The 24,290-nt window shown below is 49.4% G+C and overlaps 1 protein-coding gene across 1 annotated transcript; it reads right to left on the bottom strand.

Moving 5' to 3' along the window:
• Nucleotides 1-17,415: 17,415 nt before the first annotated feature.
• On the bottom strand, nt 17,416-18,228 carry LOC146810275 (lamina-associated polypeptide 2, isoforms alpha/zeta-like). Its single transcript, XM_085614959.1, has one exon. It carries the CDS (start codon nt 18,226-18,228, stop codon nt 17,416-17,418), a length of 813 nt encoding a protein of 270 aa, XP_085471085.1.
• Nucleotides 18,229-24,290: the final 6,062 nt, after the last annotated feature.

The following is a 24,290-nucleotide window of genomic DNA, read 5'->3' as shown; positions in this document are numbered from 1 at the left end:
AGCCCTTCCTCTGAGGTGGGAGCATCACCTTCTTCTGCTCCTCTGGACGTTAACCCTCGATTTGGGAGGGTTGCAATGAGGTGTACAACGTGTTGTGGTCTTATTGTTTTTGGGGAGACCAGTGTTTCCCTTATTAACAATAAGATAGACCAGCACGTTTGTAGACGCTCATAATATTCCCATTCTTTCTTTCCTCCATCCCTGTATGAACCCAACGGCTCTTTTAAGAGCCAACCTTACCTCACAATTTTTTTTATTTTTTTTTAAGCTTTCCTTTTTGAAAAAAATTTTTTGCCGTGCGCGCATGGTACGCGTAATTACGCGAAGTTCGCGGAATTTCTCCGTTTACACCGTGCGCGTACACTACGCGCATTCGGCGATTTTTCGGAAAAAAATTCAAATTCATTTTTGCCCTTGGGGGTCCTTCTGGGACCCCTTGACAAAGGCTAGGGGGTCAGGAACTGTCCAGCCTGCCCCCTTGTCACGTTATCCACCTTTGTTTTTCACCCCCTCAGACTGCGAGAGACAAAATGGCGGCCGACACTTCCTGGTTTCGACCGATTCGAATGTTTTCTGAGATCTAACAACCAATCAGAATCGCGCTCGCGCACGGCAGCGTGCGCGTACGGTAAGCTTACGGTACGCGCTCGGAGCGCGCCCATAGATATATATATTGATTTAAATGCTATTTTCTCAGGAAATACTGAACAGATTTACACGAGACCTTCAAAAGGCACATCCCTGACCTGAGGGCTACCTCTCTGCCAAATTTCAACTAATTCTGTTCAGCCGTTCGGGCTGTAGCTCGGACTAAAGGTCCTATGGAAAAATGCATGGGGAAAACGCGTTTTGGGACCCCCCCTTTTTCTCAGCCCCCGCTTGACGAATCCCCCCGAGACTTTCAGGGTAGGAGCGGAGCGGAGCGCCCCACCTATTTTGAGAATTTCGCGAGGATTCGTCAATCGGCGCCAAAGTTATTCCAAAAAGAATGTTGCGGATTTCCTATGGAAACACGGTCCTAACTATAACTATCTACTGGCGACCGCCAGTAGATAATATATATATATATATATATATATATATATATATATATATATATATATATTCAGGTTCAATGCAGATATGCATGAAATTGGAACAGACATTCCAGAGAGCACAGAAAAGCTCCAAGGGAATTGTTGGTCAGACAGGCAAAAGTGAATATGTTGCTCAATGGCAGCTAGTTTACTATGAAGTCCTTTCTATTTGCAATGTTTTCAGAAAGATGACAAATTCAAAATGAATGGACAACTGTGAAACTGTTCCTCAACACGAACTTGTGGGAAAGAGAGGGGAATGTTTTAATTAACATGTTGACAGCCTTCAGGAAACCCCTTTGAAATGACTGAGCCTTTGCAACCACACAACTTTGTGACCAAACATTATGTGGATAAAGATATAAAGACACGTCTACTAGATTACCTGGAACATGGATCGAAACTATATGCAGAACTGAAGCAGGAGACATTTGTATTGAAAGAGAAAAAGCAGTTTGGCATAATCACTAAAGTTATACTTCCACACTTTAATTGCCATAATAAGAGTTTCGTCCAACCAGCCACTACATGACAGGTTGCAACTTTTTCAAGCACATAGAGATGGATGTAGAAAAAAGAAAGGGGTGAATTTAACAAGGACATTCTGTCACATGATCTTCTTCCAACAAACACATTATTCGATTGAGATGCTGCAACCAAACTCTTATATTTCATATCGGTACCCTAATATAGATCCAGGGAATATCGTACACTTTCCCTACATCATCTCCCCGTTATGTCATATGAACGAACCTCATAAGGACATAACTCCAAATAAGGACAGAATGCCTTATAGAGACATCACGCCTTATAAGGACTTCAGCCTTTTATGGACTAAACCTTTCACCTAGTTCCATGCCGAGGGTGGGTTTTTCCCAATCGATATTGCTAAGACGTCATCCTTGGGACATATGAATAATTGATGAGTACACTTCCCAGGAGGTATACTTCACCTCTCCCATCGACGCACAAGGTTTAATCCCCAATGTCATCCTCATACTGAACAATGGGTAACACATGTACATAGACTGTATAAATACAGCACCTTGTTGTGATCTTCCTGTCACTGTGGTCACGCGTCGCGCGCCTCGGTGGAATGTTCATAGTGCCAACGTTCTGTGAGTTGACCGTGCGCTCGCGTCCTGTCAGTTGAGCGGCTGCTGGCTGAAGGATGAGGCGCGATGATGCTATGTGCGTTGAGTAATAAACCTAAGGAATCAAGCCACTGTTTTCGTGTCATGTTGTGATCACAACATGTTTTTGGCGACGAGCTTCAGTCAGCGGAGCACGTAGCATACAGCGATGAATCTATGCGTGCTGTGTGCTGTTCAGATGTAGTACTTGGAAAGGTGTGAGGTATTCGGTGTAAGACGACTTCTCTTCGGGGTAGAAAGACGCCTATTGTTACAACTCAACGCGTCACTATCGAGTTTGTCGCCCTGAAGAGAACACCTCCTTCAAGTAACAGCGTACTCTGACCGTGAGTAAATGAAGTGCCTAGAGGTGTTGAAGAGCGATATGTGGTGCGGGGGGAAGAGACGCCTGTAGTGAACCCCCAATGCGTCGCACTGGTGTTTATATGCCGCGTATTGTGTGAGGAAACGCGTCGCCCTGGTATTTGTATGCCGCGTATTGTGTGTGGAGGGTACAGTAAGCCCGGAACCACAACCAGGATTGGCACAGTGGCGCTTTGAGCCAGTCTCTATACTCTAAGCATCATAGGGAACGACGCTAGTAGATACCTACCAATAAGGCATTGGCTGGAGTAACCTCGGCATAGCGGTATTTCCCTTCTCTTCTGGGCTCCACGGGAGGAACGACACCATGTCAGCTGCTGAGTATGAGGAAACGCGGCGGTCACCTGGCAGGGAACTGATACGCGTAGAGAACATTTTCTGGATTAACCCTGGTGGCTCTCCTAGTGCCGGTAGCAGTCGGATAGGCAGAGAAGGAAGCTTAGAGGAGGACGCTCCCATCTGCTGGAGAAAGGTCAGAAGCGCACCACTTCTTCCCTTAGCTGACATCAGTAATCAGCTGTACACCACTGCACATGAACAATTTGTGAGGAGGAAGTAAAGTACGCTGTGTATTCTTCCTTTTGTCTTTCTACTCCTTCAATATGGATGTCACATCGTTAGACGTTTCAGCTGTTTCTTCTCCTCCACATTTTCCCAGTCAACCAGGCAGTCCCAGCATAGAATGGGATGAGTAGATTGAAATGTTTGACAATTACTTGGAAGCATTGGATGCTCAAGATTTCAATTCAAATAGGAAAAAAACGATTTTGCTCACCATTGTAGGTAAAGAGGGTCAACATATTTTCAAGTACTTGCCTGTTGTCACCAAAGAACGTGGTCAACCCACTGAAGATGCTTTTCAAGAAGTATGTAAAAGGTTGGAAATTAGGTTTGCAAAGGAGACTAACGTCATCATGAGGAGATACAAATGTTATACTCAACCTCAGTAGGTTGGAGAATCCATTGATGACTTCATTACGAGACCCCGTGAGCTTTCACTAAAATGTCAATTTGGTCCCATGGCTGAGGAAATGATATGAGATCAACTCATTGGGCAATGTAGAAGCAGAAAGACACAGGAACGCTTATGGGCCGCCAAAGACCCCTCTCTTAAAGATGCAATTGACCTTGCAAAAATTGTTGGAGAATCTGAGTACTGTATGAAGGAAATAGATCGCAGAGATTCAAAACTTAACATTACTAATGAGAGTGAAGCATCCGTTGTAGAGGGTGGTGAAGGGGATGTGGCTGCCTCTACCAGATTTAAAGGTGGGAGGAGTACTTATGGTAGCAGGTTGTATCCTAGTAAGTTTGGTAATAGGACTTGTGGCAAGTGCGGGAGCACTTATCACACGCCGGACTCTAAAAATTGCTGGGCCATTGGAAAAGAATGTAGAAAGTGTGGCCGTAAAGGTCATTTCGCCAGAATGTGTTGAGATGCTAACAAGGGGAAGGTAGCAATGTTGTCTGAGGAGACAAATGTTAGTGAATGTTTGTTCAGACCAGACAGAATTCTTTGTGTTGAACCTTCCCTAGATGATGTTGCAGATAATGAAGATGTTCTTCTCACCAATCCTTTCAGCTTAGATGATAATAGGAGACGAAGACCCAAAGTGGAGTTTGTCACTACTAACAAGAAAGTTGATCTAATGGTCGATTCAGGGTCCTTATATACCATCATACCAAGGAGAATATACCAACAGGATTGGCCCCACATGAACTTATTACCCAAAGACATAAATCCCGCTGGGTATCAAGGTGAGCATATAGACATACTAGGTTACATTTTGAATGACATTTTCTTCAAAAACAGGTCTGACAAAGGAAAAGTTTATGTGGCTGAATCTGGGCCCACCATATTGGGTTGGTATCACCAGTATGACCTCCATATTAGAATTGACCCTCACACTGTTGAACAAGTAATGGTGGTGGATGACCTCTCAGTTGAAGATATTTTGGAGGGAGGTAAAAGAGTTTTCAGAGACCAACTTGGTAATTCAGAAGGTTACGTTCACAAAATAAAACTTAAATATGGTGCCATCCCTTTTCAACATTTTTTTTTTAACACATTTTATTGGTTTTCGAGGTCTCATAATACAGATATCATCATGTTACACATTTGCAGCAACCATAGTCCGTATATATCTCACAGTGGCATATACATAATACAATCCCGTTGCTACATTGTTACACTGTTTTGTTCTCTGGAATAAGTGTACCAAAAACAGAGTCCTGTCGGGGTACCAATCCCCATTGTTGATAATATCTTTATCATATTTATACATTAAACGGTCCCCAACTCCCCCCATCCACTTCTCCCCGTATCACTTGTATGTCTGTGTCCTGCGCATTTTGCATCTTCTACTGTACATTCTCACCAAATCTGTGTATACTTATTGTACATCTCCCTCCCCATGCACTGTCAACAAAACTTAGGTACCCTTCTGTATGTACAATAATTCACTCTGTGTAGGGTCTTAGACTCCGTCTACCGATTTTATAGCTTCCAGCATTACATTACATTCCAGCGCTATTGGTATTTTTCGCAGCCCCTTGAGTTCTTCTTTTCGCAGTACCGCGCTCTCTGCAGCGCCCCATCTCATCATTTCTGTGTGCCATGTCTGTATGTCTGGGGGTCTCCGCGATTTCCATCGCATAGTTATATTACGTATAGCTAAAATGAGCGCCAAATCTATAAAGCGGTATTGCACTTTATGTCTTGAGGCTTGTTTGTGGAGTCCTAAGATGCATTCCTCCAGTGTATTCTGTATTTCCCGGTTCGTCGCTTCCCCTATCCTATGCCTGACAGTGTCCCAGTATCCCCGCACTTTAGGACAGGACCATCGCATATGCATTATGCGCGCTCCCTCAAGCAGGCATCGCTGGCAGTAGTGTGGGGTATGGGGGAACATTCGATTTAGTTTATGTGGGGTAAGATAAGCACGGTGCAATACCATTGTCTGTATGAATTTGAACTTCGCGTTCCTTGAAGTCTTCCTTGGGTGTTCCAGTGTCTTTGCCCATTCTCTATCCGTTATGTCCCTGCCCATGTCTCCCGCCCATGCAGTTCTCAGTGTAGCAAGGTCGGCTCTCGTATGCGAGCTGATGCCTGTATAAATCCATCTAATAAGATGCCTACCTCTCCCCATGTAATATATCATCTTAACCAGCTCATTGGTATTGGGTTCTTGCCTTTGCGGGGCCCAGTGCGTTCTGATGTATCTCAGCAGTGCAGCGTGTATTATGTATAAATGTGCCGGGACCCCTGTTTCGTCTACAAAGGTGTCATGGTCTAATAATGTTCCATCGCCAAAGAGATCTGCCATCCTAACCCCTGCTTCCAACCAGGGCTTCAGCTTGTGTTTCGTAAGTGTGCCTCCTGGTAGGGGAGTCCACAGTAAGGGAATGTTGCCTGCATATGCCAGGGATGCCTGTGTGTAGTGCAGCGCTGCCTTCCAGCAGCGGAGCGCCGTGGCCAACAATGGGGGAAGGTTGTTCGGCGGTCTACTACCAAGTAATAATAGCTAATGTAATTCGCCTTTGTCTATGTCTGTCATCGTGAGTCCTATTTCCTGCAGGTTGCGTCCCGCCGTCCAGTATGATAGCCATTGTAATTGGCTTGCATAATAGTATGCTCTCAAATCTGGGACACCCAGGCCTCCCATTCGTGTGCCTACTTGTAGCTTCTTTAGGCTTATACGTCGCCAGCCATTCCCCCAAATAAGTTCAGTGAGCATCGTTTTCAGTAATTTGAATGTGGCCTGCGGCACTTTTAGTGGTAAGTTCGTAAAGTAGTACAAGAGCCTCGGCAGCACCACCATTTTTGCTATGGCTACCCTCCCCACTACAGAGAGTGGCAATGCCGTCCAGAACACTATGCTGGACCGCAGGGCCCGGACTGCTTTGTGCAAGTTTCCATCTAACATATCTTCATGTGCCCTGTAAATTTGTATGCCAAGGTACTTAAAAGTAGTCTGGGCCACCTCCAACTGAGCATCTCCAAAGGCCATACTGTCGATTCCCGCATGGTCTGTGAAGAAGAAAGCACACGATTTGCCCACATTGATAGCCAGCCCAGATATCAGTTCAAAGTGTTGGAACGTGTTGTGTATTGAGGCCAATGGCACAGTGAGGTCCTGTAAATACAAAAGGATGTCGTCTGCATATGCCGAAAAAAGATGTGTCATATTCCCCAACACTATGCCCCGATCTGAAAAGTCTTTTCGCCGTGCTATGGCTTATGGTTCTAATGCTAGTATGAAGATTAGAGGGGATAGAGGACAGCCCTGTCTGGTCCCTTTATGTATGGAGTATTCCTCCGAAATATAATTACCAGTTCGTGCTCACGCCGTAGGGGCCTTATAGAGTAGACGTAACCAGGCGATATACCCCTCTGGGATTCCAAACTTCGCCAGGGCCTGGAACATATACTCCCAGTTGATAGAATCAAAGGCTTGTCTTAGATCGAAAGAGAGACAGCCCGCATGTGGGTAGAGGATCGGGGCTTCTGTCATTAAATGGTGCAACTTCCTGATATTTAATGACGTACTGCGGGACGGAAGGAACCCTGTTTGGTCAATGTGAATTAATCCGGACAAAGAGGGCAGGAACCTATTAGCCAGCACCTTGCTTAACTTTTTATATTACGTGCTGAGTAGGGACAACGGCCGGTAACTGGCCATATCCGTGGGGTCTCTTCCGGGTTTCCGAAGGGATATTACTAACGCTTGCGCCATTGTATTTGGTAAAGATCCCTTTTCCAATGCTGTTTTATATAACACTTCCAATTGCGGTACCAGGATTCTGCATATGTGCTATAAAATTCTGCGGGAGCCCATCTATTCCAGGGGTTTTATTACGCGGGAGACCCTTTAGGGCTACCCGAATCTCGGATTGGGTAATGGGTCCTGTGAGGTCTTTCTGGGCTGCCGCTGTGAGTCTTGGGTATGTTAGGTTAGAAAGGAAGACTTCTGCGTTGGGTGCCGAGGTTTGGCCAATTATGCTGTATAATGTAGTGTAATAGTGCCTAAAGGCTGTGTTGATATCTGCCTGCATAGTGACTTTGGTCCCATCCGCCAGTGTAATTTCAGGTATAACCACCACTGGGGGGGGGGGCATCCCAGAGTAGCCTGGCAAGTAGCGCCCCGGACCTAGCTGCTTCAGTGTGTGCTCTTTTCCTGTATGCTTGATAGTCCATGACCCGCAGTGACTCTAAGAGTTCAGCATGCCTTATTCTCACTTCTTGCAGCGGGCCCTTGCAGTCATCGTTTGTTATGACCTCCTGCTCTAATTTCCCCATTCTGCCTTCGACCTCTATCAGCGCTCTGTGGATTTCCTGTCTAGTGCCCACTATTGTGCCTATCGCTTTCCCCCGGATCACGGCTTTGAAAGCGTCCCACTCTACGAGTCTGCTCATCGCCGTGTCGCTATTCTCTGCAAAATACTGATCAATGATCACTATGTCGCTACGGAATACAGAGTCCTCCAGTAGCTGTGGCCATAACCGCCATGTGGGCACCGGTGCAGGAACCCTCTGTTCCAATGCTGTAAATGGGACTCCATGTCTTACCCAGATAGTGGTTCCCCTTGCATAACTAGAGTAAGAGGTGGAGAAGATTTGCCCCCTCCATCTCTTACGCAATTTCGCCACCTCACTGTCGATCATATGTGACTCTTGCATATACTATTTGCGCCTTACGACGTTGTAGCTGTGCATGTACCCTATGCCGTTTCTGTACGGTACCCATACCACTTATATTCCATGTTATGATAGTGTATTTACCCTGTGTTGTCATTTCTTCTATCTTGTGATCTGTGGGAGACGCATGTTTTGAATAAAGAAGGTAGCCTAGTTCCCCAGCACAAGACTGTGAGACTTTCCCCCCCCTCCAAACATCCCAATGCTCGGTCTGGTCTTCCAACTATACCAGACTATACAACTTAACTGAAACAATAACGACTCAATGGTCGTGTATAGCGCCTTCGCCACAGGGCCGGCTTTAGCGCTGGTGGCGCCCGGTGCGACAATCATTTTTGGTGACCCCACACTTTATGACCACCTCCTCAGATTCTCTCACTACCACTGGGCAAAAGTGTCCCTCATCTCTCCGATCTCTTCAGTCATAAGTGATTGCTAAATGCAGCCCTTCCCCCCCTTCCCTCCCCCCCCTTTGAGGTCGCACTGCCCTAAAGTCGGCCCTGTGCACAGCACTTGCTGCACATTCGTTTTTGCAGGCATTCGAGGACGAGTCTTTGGCATAGCCTTTCCCGCCAAAAATGTATGCGTCTGTACCCCCGGGCATGGTTCTTTTGACAATAAAAGCAGTTAACATTTTACAATAAAAGAAAGGCTGACTTTTCATTGTTCTTTAGAATGGGAGAGAGACTAAAAGGAAAGGATAGCTAAAACCTCAACAGAAAGCTAAGAGCTTAAGAAAGTGTTGCTAACCACAAAAAAAAAAAATGATACTGCACTTTCCTCACAGAGTAATAAAAGGGCGGGAAAAGGAACTGCTAAGTTGAGATGGAAGCTCAGCCCAAGGCAGTGATGCGGAAGATGGAGGCCAGGCACACTATAGGCCCAAAAGATAACTAATTGAAAAAAAATGAAATATTGAACGCGAGCACGGTTTCATAATCTAACAGCGCTAAAGTTACGATCGCTTCGCGGAGCTTCGTTATCTTCTGTGACAGACAGGGCGCGAGGTCATCTGCCGTTTGGAGCATAACGGCAGATATGATGGAGAAATCAGCAACCTTTAACTACTGCCTTCGCACGAGCCCATAACATCAACAACACAGAAAGCATTGCATAGACAAACCATGTCTATTCATGAATTACTAAACAGCAGAAAAGCAGGCCAAAACGTATGAAGACAGGAGTATAAGAAGTGAGAGAAATTGTGTACATAATTAATAGAAAATGAACTGTAATTACTGAATGAGAACGCAGTTATGAGAAGGTAATTTTCAGGGTTCATGCACATAAGGAAGCGACCCCCTCTTCCAAGTGCTAGTGTTAGTTCGAAAAGCAAGTACTGGGGTCTTTGGGGTGTAAACAATGTGGAAGTCCAAGTATACCGCCGTGTGGGAGGGGGCAGAAGGAGGGGAGGTCACCACCCTATATTTTTCATTTAACACTAATTTGGACAATTTTTGATTAATAAAAAAAAGTTGACCTAACTCACCTTTATGCTGCAGAGAGGCTCTCTGTGCCAAAAATCCCGTGGACTGGAGAGCACGCGCCAGTAATGTTAGCCGCCGGAAGATTCTGTTGACTTTTCCAAGGCCCGCCCCCACCCGCTTGCGTCCAGCGATGTAGTTTAAGTTACAGGCAGGCGGCAGCTAATTAAAACACTTACAGAGAGCAACGCATGGGCGGGCAAAAGCGTGCCTCCTGATTTGTTAACACGGTTTTCCTCTCTTCCATTTCTACGCAGATTAACATCGTAGAAAAGAAAGAGGGAAAACCGTTGACCAGTGCAGGCTTTTGGAGTGACTGCCGATTTAAGATACAGGTATGGAGGCGCCTGGCGCCCCCCTGACCTTGGCACCCGGTGCGGTTGCACCGCTCGCACCGCCCAAAAGCCGGCCCTGCTTCGCCATGTGGGGGACATCGCTAGCGCCCATCACGTGGTGCATCCTGCTAATCAACAAGACAGTGGAGCTTCTACGGAACCTAGGCCAAATCATTAATCCGCATTGTACGTGAACCATTAGAACTGCTTAGTGTTTACCAAAGCCCTTTGTTTAGTTACATTACATATATGCATTCTTATACTTGTGGGTACAGTCATCCATATAAGTCTTTAATGACTCGCGAGGTCGCGGATGGAAACAGAGCTACACTGCCCTCTGAGTACGACTCGTGCGTTGCTTCTTCTTCCGAAGAGGTCTTAGCCGCCTTTCTCGAATTTTGCGTGAACGTGGCCGCGGCCACAAGCGCCTGCGATTTGTTCTGCTGCATCTGCTGTGTTGTGAGGTATTGCCGTGTAGGAGTCCGGCGTGTCTTTGTCTTGTTTCGCCTTGGGGACCTCCCCGGTCCCGCCTTATTCTTCACTGTGGGTCGAGAGGCCGGCGGTGTAGCGCGTGCCAGGTCCATCACCTCTATCCAATCTTCTACGTCACCGGGGCTTTCGAAGAAATAGGATTTTTGGTCATGTATGATTTTTAAGCGTGCCGGGAAAAGCAGTGCATATTTCAAATTTAAGTCTCGAAGTTTCTTTTTGACTGCTAGGAAGGAAGAGCGCTGTTTTTGGACCGTCATTGTATAGTCTGGGTATAGGGAGATTTTTGTGATTTAGGAGATGACTCCCGAGCTTTTTGTAGGAGGGTGTCTCTGTCACGAAAGTTTAGTAGTTTCACAATTAAGGGTCTAGGCGGGGCACCTGGCTTTGGACGGCCGGTAGGTATCCTGTGCGCTCTCTCAATACAGTATTGCGTGGAGAGTCCTTCACTAGTGACGTGGTCCCGGAACCACTGCTGGTCACATTGCTCCCTTCAATTTTCTCCGGCAACTGATGACGTGGATGTTGTTCCGTCTGGCCCGCCCTTCTGCATCTTCCACCCTGTCCAGCAATGTGGCCACTTGTTCCTGCAGCTGTGCAATCTTAGAGTCAGCTTGCGATTTTCCGCTCTTAGTAAGTTAAGGCCAGTGGTGAGGGTTCCAATTTGAAACTCTATCGCCTTCCGAGATTCGCGTACTTCCTGCAGGATGAGATCCAGCTTGTCCGCGAGTGCTGGTGCAGCTATCATTGTGGCGTCTCCAACACCAGGGTTGTGACTCGCTGGTGCCGTCGTCTCCGGGACTGAGTCGTGTTCTCCTTGTTCATGGTGCTTCACCCCCTTGCGTCCCATTTTGCCATGCACTCCAGCCGCAAGCAGCACCGATGCAGCGGTTACCAGGTTACAGCTTGGTACTCCTTAAGGTCACCAGTGCGCCCCCTCCGCATTCCTTCCGATTCTCACCAAGCTGCGTCACTGATTGCTTCTCCCACTTGCCTCGTGCCGCACAGTGCCCTGCACCCCGCTGCCTTATCTACTATCACTCACTGCGTGTTATGCCTGGCGACAGAACCTCACCGCCCCACGCCGTCACAGCCACTGCTTTCTTCGTGTTGGCTGCACAGTATCACAGGCTGCTACATCGCACGCCGACTGCAACTTTCTTGGCAGGCATCAAGGGTGTGAGGGCCGCGATAGTCCAGGGTGTTATGTCAAACGGCCTTACCGGGGTCCCTCTCCAGCCGCTCACTGGTCGCCCAGCCTCAGTGGCATGCCAGACTCACGGTTGTAGTATCAATCCCACAGTGAGGCTTAACATCTATGTGCATACTCGTCTGTAACTAGTGTCACCAGGGGAGCTTGCTCTCCACGCTCCTTTATCCGGACCGACTCAGCTGCACACCGGCTCACCCTGCTCCCACGCTCTTCACTGGGCTCTGCTTATGGGTCCCAAATCAGGTATTTCCACTCTTGCCGCCCATAACGTCAGTGTGCCTCGTTCTCCACAGGGAGTTTCACTGAAAAGGCGCCTCCCACCGCGCCCCCGCCATACTTCTTTTCGCGCCGACCGGGAGCAGGCTGCACTGCATCCCCGGTCTCGCATAACTGCCGTGTCCGTTGCACCTCATCCGCCGCGTCACCTCTTGCAGGGGTCGTTTCTGCCGCTCTTCACTGCTCCACACTGCGGCAAAGCAGCCGACTCCCAGAGCCGCTGCTGCACTGCCCCAGCCCGGGTGCGGTCACACAGCCACGCGGGCGCAACGGAGCCCTGCAGCAAGCAATGCCGTGGGCCCGCGCATTAAGCAGGCCACCGCGTTATGAGGCCGCCGGGGGCATAACTTTCATTCCGGGTGCCCCTTCGTCTTCTCATCCTCACCGAGTCTTCTCTGTCGGCCCCCACTGCTTTCCCCCGCGTTGTGAGGCTTCCCAGATCGTTTCAGCCCACGCACAGAAGGATCATTGTGGCCCAGGTCCGGAGCTCCTCTATGAAACAGCCGCCATGCCTGGCTACTAGCCACGCCCCCATCCCTGTCCAGCATAAGCTTAGAAAGGTTCCCATCGTGGTGAGAGGGGAGGTCAAGAAGATGTTGGACGAAATGTTATCCAGTGGTGTCATTGAGCCCGTAGAGTGCTCTGCTTGGGTTTCTCCTGTTGTTATTTCAGAGAAGGCAGATGGAAATGTGCGTTTCTGCGTTGATTTTAGGAGTTTAAGCCAGAATATCATCCCTGATACCTTTCCCCTACCCAATATCAACGAGTTAATGGTATTGTTACAAGGAGCAAAAAAAAATTCTAAACTAGACCTTCGTCATGCTTATCACCAAATGCGTTTGCACGACTCCTCTAAACACTTGACAGTCTTTATCACCACGGAAGGCATCTTTCAATTTACCAGGATGCCTTTCGGCTTGTCCTCGGCTGCCAGTGTTTTTCAGAGGATGGTCTCAGAGGTGTTTAAAGTTCTAAAAAATATCATCTACTTCCAAGATGATATCCTGGTCTTTGGTGATAGCATGAGCAACCACAACTTAGCATTAAAAGATGCCCTAGCCAGACTTTTGGAATCTGGTTTAACGCTACGCAAAGAAAAGTGTTCCTTTCTTGCCACAGAGGTGGAGTACTTAGGACACTCCATCTCTTCTGAAGGCGTCAAACCCAAGAGAGATTTAATTGCATCTATAAAATTGGCTCCCATTCCCAGTAACAGAGACCAGCTGCGTTCCTTCATGTTAATTGAGTACTACTCAAAGTTTGTGAAGAATTTCGCAAGTAAAACTGAACCTTTAAAGGTACTTATGAGGAAAGGTATCAATTTTATTTGGGGAACTGAGCAACAAAATTGTTTTAATAACATCAAGCTTGAAATCTGTAATGCAGGTATTCTGGTTACTTTCGATGTCAACGCTAAAACTATTTTCACTGTTGATGCCAGTGACACTGGCATTGGGGCCGTATTATCTCAGAATGATGGTACCTCAGAGAAAACTGTAGCGTTCACCTCCCGGACCCTGACTTCTATCGAACGTCATTACTCTGTAATAGGGAAATAAACTATGCAAGTTTTGTGCCCCTTTCAAAGTTCAGGAGGTGCATCCTTTGTATGTTGGGTTGGCCAATGGTGAGAAATGCCCCGGTTACTTACCGATAATCTTCATTACTCCGAGTCCTTGTCTTCCTCGCCACAGTAATCACCAATGAGCCTTCGGCTCCCACAGAAACTCCAAGCATAATTTTACATTCTAGTCTCCCTCTCCCTCCAATATGGCCCCCAGCCACCACAGCCAATCCCATAAAGGGATACAGAAAGCACCCTGATGACCTGACAAACCAAGCCGCAGACATGAAGCCAAGAAGAGGGCTGGGAGGGAAAGGGAAACTATACTGTGGCGAGGAAGACAAGGACTCGGAGTAATGAAGATTACCGGTAAGTAACCAGGGCATTACCTCCTCGTCCGTCTTCCTCGCCACAGTAATCACCAATGAGCTGATACCAAAGCATATCAGCTTCATGTAAGAACAGAGTCCACCAGTAAAAGTCAGCAGCAATGCAAAACTTTATTACAAAAACAGGAAAGACACACATGGAACTTCCAACCTATGGGACCCCGGAACCCAGCACAGAAGAGGCAAGGGCAACTGACGCACCCCCCCCCCCAATCTGAAGACGGTAGTGGGACATGAAGGTATGAGGGGAAGACCAAGTGGCAGCACGGCAAATATCCTCCATGGACACCCCTTGGAAAGCGGCCCAGGAGACAGCAACCGAACGAGTGGAACGCCCCTGAACAGGAAGAGAAGGAGCCAAGGAAGAAGAACCATAAGCCAACAAAATAACGTCCTTAATCCAACGACTGAGAGTGGACAGGGAAGGACGCAAACCCCTACGGGACAATCCAAAATTCACGAATAAATTGTCCACCTTGCAAAAAGAAGAAGTCCTATCCAGATAAATCAGCAAGGCGCGCCGAACATCCAGAAGATGAAGCAAAGACTCATCCACAGACGAAGGATCAGGACAAAGAACCGGAAGGATAACCTCCGCGGAACGATGAAAGAACGAATTCACCTTAGGAACAAAAGTGGGGTGAGGACGCAACACAACACGATCCTCCAGAACACATAAAAAAGGAGCAGACCGTAGGAAAGCCCCCAACTCCCCAATCCTCCTGGCAGAAGCAATAGCTACAAGAAAGACTACCTAAAGAGTCAAGAACTTGAGGTCAACCGACTCCAAAGGCTCAAAAGGACCCAACTGCAGCACACGCAGAACCAGGGGAAGATCCCAAGGAGGAGAAGACAGAACAGGACGGGGACGCTGAAAGGCCAGAGACTTCAACAGCCTGGACACCAACGGGGCCACAGAAAGCAACGGAAGAGCATGAAAAGCCCGAATAGCAGCCCACTGCGCACGAAGAGTAGATATGGCCAACCCCAAATCGAAACCCTCATGCAGAAAGTCAAGAACGCGGGCAGGATCCAAATCAGAGAGAGGTAGATCGTGTCACACACACCAGGCAGCAAAGTGGTCCCAGTGCTTGGCGTAGGAACGCAAAGTAGACGGACGCCTGGATCGCTGAATAACATCAGCAACCACCGCCGAAAACCCACCTCGAATCAGGGATTCCCTCTCAAGAGCCAGGCCCGCAGACTCAAGGACCGGAACACCGGAAGAGGAAGAGGAGGCACCATCCGAGGAAAGGGATCGAAGGGCAACAGCCACCCCGAGCCCACTGCCAACTCCAACAAGAGAGGAAACCATGGGCGGCGACGCCAACCTGGCACAATCAGAAGAACAGGGACCCCTCCCTCTTGATCTTCTGCAACACAACCGGGATCAGTGGAACAGGAGGGAACGCATACAATAGGCCCTTCGGCCGCAGGAAGGATAGAGCATCCACCCTCCATGCTTCCGGACACAGCATAATTGTGCAAAAGCAATGGATCTTCGCATTGAATTTAGAAGCAAACAGGTCCATAATCGGAGACCCAAACCTCCTCCGCAAAACCCTGAACATCTGGGGCGTCAGAGACAAGGAACCCATGGACCGAAAGACCCTGCTCAGGCAGTCCGCAACCACGTTTTCCTGACCCGGAAGATAAACAGCCGACAGTGAGGTCAGGTGCAACTCCCCCCTAGAACATATCAGGAAACTGAGGGAACTGAGGGAAGGAACCCGGCAACCCCTTTGATGGTTCAGATGTGCCATGACCACCTGATTGTCCGTCCGGACCTGAACATGATGACCCAAGAGAAGGTCCGAAAAGGCCAACAGACCCAACTGGACAGCCTTCAGCTCCCTGTAATTGGACAAACAGGGCCTCACAATCGGATCCCAAAGACCCTGAGCCGAAGAGTCCCCCAGAGTAGCACCCCAACCCAAAAGGCTGGCATCTGTAGTGAGGACCCGAGAAGGAATCACAAGGAAAGGACAACCCCGGGAGAGATGCACCACGTCCAACCACCACTCCAGGGCCACCCGAACCCCCACCCACACAGGAATCAGGAGATCGAGATCCTGAGAACAGGGGTCCCAATGCCGCAAAATGTGGAAACCACTGGGTACATGTGAAGGCGAGCCCAAAGAACCACAGATAGGGAAGCTAACATGAGAACCTGAACCCTCAACCAAAGTCTCGCAGGCTGGGAAGGACGTGACAGCAGAGATTGAACAGCACACAGAAGGGATTCCATCCGAGCAGGAGGCAGGAACACAGAGCCCAACAGAGTCATGAAACGAGCCCCTATGAAAGTCAGATCCTGTGCAGGAACCAGGGATGACTTCCCCACATTCACCAGGAAGCCGTGCTGTTCCAGGACCTGGCAAACCCTCTGGACATGGACCACCGCCTTAGAAAGAGAAGAAGCAGAAATCAATAAATCGTCCGGGTAGGGAAACACCTGAATCCCTTCCCCATGCAAACGACCAACGACAGGGGCCAAAACCTTCGTAAACACCCTGGGAGCAGAGCAGAGACCAAAAGGCAATACCTGAAATTGGAAGTGACGATCCAGGACACAGAACCGCAGGAAACGCTGACTGGCGGGGTGCACCGGTACATGGAGATAGGTGTCCTGGAGATCGATAGACATGAGAAAGTCCCCCCGAGAAATCAGAGGGAGGATCAACTTCAGAGACACCATTTTGAAAGTCTGAGGAGGAACAAACCCATTCAGCCATTTGAAGTCCAGGACAGGCCGCAGATCCCCCGTGCGCTTGGACTCAAGGAACAGGATGGAGTACACCCCTAACCCCAGCTGAGCCACCGGAACCGGAATCACAGCACCTTTTGCCAGAAGAGCCTCGATACCGTCCAAAAGCGCCGCCTTCTTGTGAGCCAACCTGGGGCAGGGAGTGGACCTGAAATAGTCTGGAGGAACCTGGCTGAACCCAAGGCGAAAACCCTCGGAAACCACCTGAAGGACCCACCGATCTGACACAGTCATTCTCCAGGATTCCAGGAAGAACTGCAGCCGTCCCCCAACCGGACCCTTCCCCAGGGACACAGAGTCATGACTTTGAGGGAGCAGAAGAGGAGGATTGAACATTGGAGAACCGGGACTTATCAGTGGAAGGGGCACCCCGGCCACGCCCCCTACCACGAAAGGGCTGGTGAACACGGCCCCTACGAGAAGGCCCAAAGGCACGGGTAGCACCAAAAGAACGGAAACGACCAGCCCGATCCGAAGCCAGCAGTTTCCTATCCTCCGCAGTCTTCTTGACCATATCCTCCAAAGGAGGACCAAAAAGCTTGACACCAGTAAAGGAAATCCTCATAAGTAAAGATTTCTGGGCAGCATCAGCCTTCCACGAGCGTAATCACAACTGGCGCCTAGAACCAGCCGCAGAAGCAGCCGCACCCAAGGCATCATAGGAGACGTCCGAAAGGAGACGAACCTGTTGCTCCATCATGGCCAACGTAGAGGAGACATCCTCGCCCTGGTCCAACAGTTCAGCCAAGGACTGAAAATCCTTCAGTAAGGACTGAATGGTATAAGTGGAATAAGTGGCAGCCCTGATGGAAAAATTGGCAGCAGAAAAAGAGCGCATCACCGCCCCATCCACCTTCCGATCCACAGGATCCGCCGGGGAGGAATCCTCGGATACCACAGACCCCTGAGAGGACATCGCCGCCATCAATGAATCAACCTTCACAGAAGAAGGATACTTGGAAGAAAAGTCCAGCAAAGGGTAACGTTTCGCCAAGTAGCGCGGGAAAGCCCCTTTATCAACATCCTTCCACTCATTTTCCAACACCTTCACCACAGAAGAATGCATCGGAAGAGTATCAGGATCCGGACGCTGATACTGCGCAAAAAAATCATCCTCCCTCGGGGCCACCGACTCAGGAAACATCAAGTTGGCGCGAATGTGCCCCAGGACGTCTTTAAGATCAGCACCCTGCACAAAGCGACCACGAACCTCCACATCCTCCTCAGCATCAGAGCCAACATGGGATTCAGGATCCGACCTGGGCTTTTTTGAAGGAGGCGCAGTCAACTTGCCACGCAATGCATTAGCCACAGCAGAATCAATCATCTGCTGGAGTACAGACAATGAAGGCAAATCCTCCTGAGACCCAGAAGCGACAGCCCCAAGGTCAGGAGCAGCAGATTCATCAGCAACCTCCATCACACACCAAACTCAAATGCGGCAAAGGAAGAAACAACCATCAGCAAGGACAACAAGGAAAACAGTCCTTTAAATGGCCATCAGGTGCAAGGTAAGCAAAAAAAACAGGACATGCCCCCAGCATGAAAATAAAAGAGAGCAGGAAGCTCGCGCCCTCCAACGCACCAAAACCGCCTCCAGGACGCTGACAGAGCCCCCCAGACAACCGCCGAGGTATTGCCACAACACAGCGTCAAAAACCATTAAGAAAACAGCGCACTGTGATAGAAGCGCGTAGAACAGAGAGCCGACCGCCGAAGTCTGCAGAAGCAGGACGCGCGGTCGGCAGATAACCAAAACACGCCTTGGAAGTCCGCTAAAGCAGGACAGAGAGGTGCAGGAAAAGAAAGGAGGCGGGACACCAAACGACCCGACCTCCGCTATGCCGGCTTCGCGTAAAGCCGAAACCGGAGAGGCGCGTTGAAAAGGGGAACACAATACAATATCAAACACGCGTCCCCCCCCAAACGCTTACGGGGCCCTAGAGTCCGCTAAAGCAGGACCGCCGCCCCTACCATACCTGACTAGCAGGAACACAGCACTTGGAGTAGTGCAGAAACAAAAAAACAGGTCGTCAGGGTGCTTTCTGTATCCCTTTATGGGATTGGCTGTGGTGGCTGGGGGCCATATTGGAGGGAGAGGGAGACTGGAATGTAAAATTATGCTTGGAGTTTCTGTGGGAGCCGAAGGCTCATTGGTGATTACTGTGGCGAGGAAGACGGACGAGGAGGTAATGAAGATTACCGGTGAGTAACCGGGGCATTTCTCACCATTGGCAAACCCAACATACAAAGGATGCACCTCCTGAACTAATAATTTTTACAGTCTAGTCTCCCTCTCCCTCCAATATGGCCCCGACCACACAGCCAATCCCATAAAGGGACACATAATGCACCAGAACGACCTGAGAACCAAGCCGCAGACATGAAGCCAACAAGAGGGCCGGGAGGGAAAGGGAAACTTTACTGTGGCGAGGAAGACAAGGACTCGGAGTAATAAAGATTACCGGTAAGTAACCGGGGCATTACCTCCTCGTCCGTCTTCCTCGCCACAGTAATCACCAATGAGCCGATACCAAAGCATATCAGCTTCATGTAAGAACAGAGTCCACCATCAAAGTTAGCAGCAATGCAAAACTTTATTACAAAAAACAGGAAAGACACACAAGGAACTTCCAACTTATGGTACCCCGGAACCCAGCACAGAAGAGGCAAAGGCAACCGACGCATCCCCCCCAATATGAAGACGGTAGTGCGACATGAAGGTATGAGGGGAAGACCAAGTGGCAGCACGGCAAATATCCTACATGGACACCCCCTTGAAAGCGGCCCAGGAGACAGCAACCGAACGAGTGGAACGTCCCTGAACAGGAAGAGAAGGAGCCAAGGAAGAAGAATCGTAAGCCAACAAAATAACGTCCTTAATCCAACGACTGAGAGTGGACAGGGAAGGACGCAAACCCCTACGGGACAATCCAAAATTCACGAATAAATTGTCCACCTTGCAAAAAGAAGAAGTCCTATCCAGATAAATCAGCAAGGCGCGCCGCACATCCAGAAGATGAAGCAAAGACTCATTCACAGACGAAGGATCAGGACAAAGAACCGGAAGGATAACCTCCGCGGAACGATGAAAGAACAAATTCACCTTAGGAACAAAAGTGGGGTGAGGACGCAACACAACACGATCCTCCAGAACACATAAAAAAGGAGCAGACCGTAGGAAAGCCCCCAACTCCCCAATCCTCCTGGCAGAAGCAATAGCCACAAGAAAGACGACCTTAAGAGTCAAGAACTTGAGGTCAACCGACTCCAAAGGCTCAAAAGGACCCAACTGCAGCGCACGCAGAACCAGGGGAAGATCCCAAGGAGGAGAAGACAGAACAGGACGGGGACGCTGAAAGGCCAGAGACTTCAACAGCCTGGACACCAACGGCGCCACAGAAAGCAACGGAAGAGAATGAAATGCCCGAATAGCAGCCCACTGCGCACGAAGAGTAGAAATGGCCAACCCCAAATCGAAACCTTCATGCAGAAAGTCAAGAACGCGGGCAGGATCCAAATCAGAAAGAGGCAGATCGTGCCGCACACACCAGGCAGCAAAGTGGTCCCAGTGCTTTGCGTAGGAACGCAAAGTAGACGGACGCCTGGATCGCTGAATAACATCAGCAACCACCGCCGAACACCCACCCTGAATCAGGGATTCCCTCTCAAGAGACAGGCCCGCAGACCTAAGGACCGGAACACCGGAAGAGGAAGAGGAGGCCCCATCAGAGGAAAGGGATCGAATGGCAACAGCCACCCCGAGCCCACCGCCAACTCCAACAAGAGAGGAAACCATGGGCGGCGACGCCAACCTGGCACAATCAGAAGAACAAGGGACCCCTCCCTCTTGATCTTCTGCAACACAACTGGGATCAGGGGAACAGGAGGGAACGCATACAATAGGCCCCTCGGCCACAGGAAGGATAGAGCATCCACCCTCCATGCTTCCGGACACGGCATAATTGTGCAAAAGCAACGGATCTTCGCATTGAATTTGGAAGCAAACAGGTCCACAATCGGAGACCCAAACCTCCTCCGCAAAACCCTGAACATCTGGGGCGTCAGGGACAAGGAACCCATGGATGGAAAGACCCTGCTCAGGCAGTCCGCAACCACGTTTTCCTGACCCGGAAAATAAACAGCCGACAGTGAGGCCAGGTGCAACTCCCCCCAAGAACAAATCAGGAAACTGAGGGAACTGAGGGAAGGAACCCGGCAACCCCTTTGATGGTTGAGATATGCCATGACCACCTTATTGTCCGTCCGGACCTGAACAGGATGACCCAAGAGAAGGTCCGAAAAGGCCAACAGACCCAACTGGACAGCCTTCAGCTCTCTGTAATTGGACGAACAAGACCTCACAATCGGATCCCAAAGACCCTGAGCCGAAGAGTCCCCCAGAGTAGCACCCCAACCCAAAAGGCTGGCATCTGTAGTGAGGACCCGAGAAGGAATCACAAGGAAAGGACAACCCCGGGAGAGATGCACCACGTCCAACCACCACTCCAAGGCCACCCAAACCCCCACCCACACAGGAATCAGGAGATCGAGATCCTGAGAACAGGGGTCCCAATGCCGCAAAATGTGGGAAACCACTGGGTACATGTGAAGGCGAGCCCAAAGAACCACAGATAGGGAAGCTGACATGAGACCCTGAACCCTCAACCAAAGTCTCGCAGGCTGGGAAGGACGTGACATCAGAGATCGAACAGCACACAGAAGGGATTCCATGCGAGCAGGAGGCAGGAACACAGAGCCCAACAGAGTCATGAAACGAGCCCCTATGAAAGTCAGATCCAGCGCAGGAACCAGGGATGACTTCCCCACATTCACCAGGAAGCCGTGCTGTTCCAGGACCTGGCAAACCCTCTGGACATGGACCACCGCCTTAGAAAGAGAAGAAGCAGAAATCAATAAATCGTCCAGGTAGGTAAACACCTGAATTCCTTCCCCGTGCAAATGACCAACGACACGGGCCAAAACCTTTGTAAACACCCTGGGAGCAGAGCAGATACCAAAAGGCAATACCTGAAATTGGAAGTGTCGACCCAGGACACAGAACCGCAGGAAACGCTGACTGGCGGGGTGCACCGGTACATGGAGATAGGCGTCCTGGAGATCGATAGACGCGAGAAAGTCCCCCCGAGAAATCAGAGGGAGGATCAACTTTTGAAAGTCTGAGGAGGAACGAACCCATTCAGCCATTTGAGGTCCAGGACAGGCCGCAGATCCCCCATGCGCTTGGACACAAGGAACAGGGCTGGTGAACACGGCCCCGACGAGAAGGCCCAAAGGCACAGGTAGCACCAAAGAACGGAAACGACCAGCCCGATCCGGAGCCAGCAGTTTCCTATCCTCCGCAGTCTTCTTGACCATATCCTCCAAAGGAGGACCAAAAAGCTTGACAGCAGTAAAAGGAATCTTCATAAGTAAAGATTTCTGGGCAGCATCAGCCTTTGTATGTTGGGTTGGCCAATGGTGAGAAATGGAATTTACGCAGAGTAGCCAAGTATCGCTCACAAGACAACTCTCCCAAAGCCTTTGTCAACAGGAATTCCTGTTCGGGTTACATGTTGGCTCAAGGTCATCAATTGCTCAACAGTTCCCGTACTTGTGCAGAGATGAGAGTGCCAGGTCCCAGTGGTGATAACTTGGGTAACAGCCAAAGCCTCAATGTTGAGAATCCAGGGTCTCATGGTCCCCTAGATACCCAACTGTGTCAAAGACCCGTACAGGTCAGGAGACTTCCTCAACACTTGCAGGATTACATGGTGGGGTGATTTTACCTTCATTGTTATTTATTCATGGTGGGGTGGTTTTGCTCTTTCTGTTATCTCTTTGCCCTTCACTCTTCCCACCTCTCTATTGCTTCGTCCTTCCTTGCCTTTTCTCTCGCTCTGTTCTCTCTTTGTTTTCTTGTTCCATTATTCCTCTATTCAATTGCTCTACCTGGTGTAGAGGAAAGGGGGATCTTTCTGTCACTGTGGTCGCGCATTGCGTGCCTCGGTGGAATGTTCATAGTTCCAACGCTCTGTGAGTTGACCATGCGCTCGCGTCCTGTCAGTTGAGTGGCTGCTGGCTGAAGAATGAGGCGCGCTGATGCTATGTGCGATGAGTAATAAACCTAAGGAATCAAGCCACTGTTTACGTGTCATGCTGTGATCACAACACACCTCTTTCTACCACAGAGCAAGAGGGAACCGAGACTTCAAGACCGACACACTGACCAGAGACGCTGCAGCTCCGGCATGCCATCGCTCCAGCTGACAGTTGTCTGACGACCCCGTGCGGGGTGTCCAGTTCAAGTCCAGGACAAAATCCCACACTCTCACTATTCCGGTATGGGGGTTCAACTCAATCCTAGCGGGATTCTTGGCTCTTAGTCTCCTAGGCTCTGTAGCACCTACTCACATGCTAGGTACACTTAGGTACATCTAGTCAGGCATCTTAGGAGTATGCACTTTATTTTATAAATGCATTTCATATTCATGTGTATGTTAGTGACTACTGCAAAATGGTAGAACAATTCTATTTCTTTTTATTCACTGTACTGCTGGTTCTATATCTCTGCTACTGTGTTATAGTTGTAACAGTGCACTTATTAGAGCAAAACAAGCAAGCACGAGTGAATGGTTGAAAAGTAGAATTTTGTTTCCACGAGTCTGAGATTATTGTGTTCTGAGGTTGCCAAAAACTAATTTCTCTGATAACAGGAGATTCTAGTGGCACTACGAGCTAGTTAATGTAAACCATAGGCTAACAATATCCGGCGGGGGTACACGGAGTCAGTCTGCCACCAGACCCACAGTATATGTTATCCGTAAACAGCATAGGTCCTGCATGACAGGGTACTATTGGGACTACACTACAAAATAAGTGATGCGCAAACTTATACAAGAGCTCGAAAAAAAACTTTCACCTGAAGAATTTCAATTCGGAAAGGTGTCTTCATTGAAAACTGCTGATGTTGGTAACTATGGGGCTCATTAGGATGGCGGGCGGAGGCACCTCCGCTGTGCTGGCAGTGGCGGAAAATGTCATTTTCCGCACGCCAGCAGTGGTCCTCGTGCTCGCCATATTACAATGGGCAAACATAGCCAATTTCCCGTCCGCCACGGTGTGACGTGAACCGCCACAAACTTGCGCCCGCCACCGCGGCGGTGGGAGCCAATAGAGACACACCACCATGCGGAATGACGTCACGTTTGCCAGACAAATCAGGATGCCCCAAACAGCCCGTCACACCGCAGCGGAGAAACCACCCAACCGGAGACAGCAGAAGCATAACAGCGGAGCGTGAAACCAGACTCTCGGTCCCCTTCACCCGGTCCGGACCGCAAAGGATACAGCTCTACAAGCCTTTCTGGTGCTGTACCTGATCCACTACCAGCAAATAATGGACCGTCGCAGACACCGCCGCAGGTAAGCAAACACACAACTCCGCAGACAACCACAACACACAACTCTTGGGCTGATATA

This window comes from Triturus cristatus, chromosome 7 (genome assembly GCF_964204655.1).
Source record: "Triturus cristatus chromosome 7, aTriCri1.1, whole genome shotgun sequence".
Taxonomy (NCBI): Eukaryota; Metazoa; Chordata; class Amphibia; order Caudata; family Salamandridae; genus Triturus; species Triturus cristatus.
This window is presented reverse-complemented; position numbering and strand designations above follow the sequence as displayed.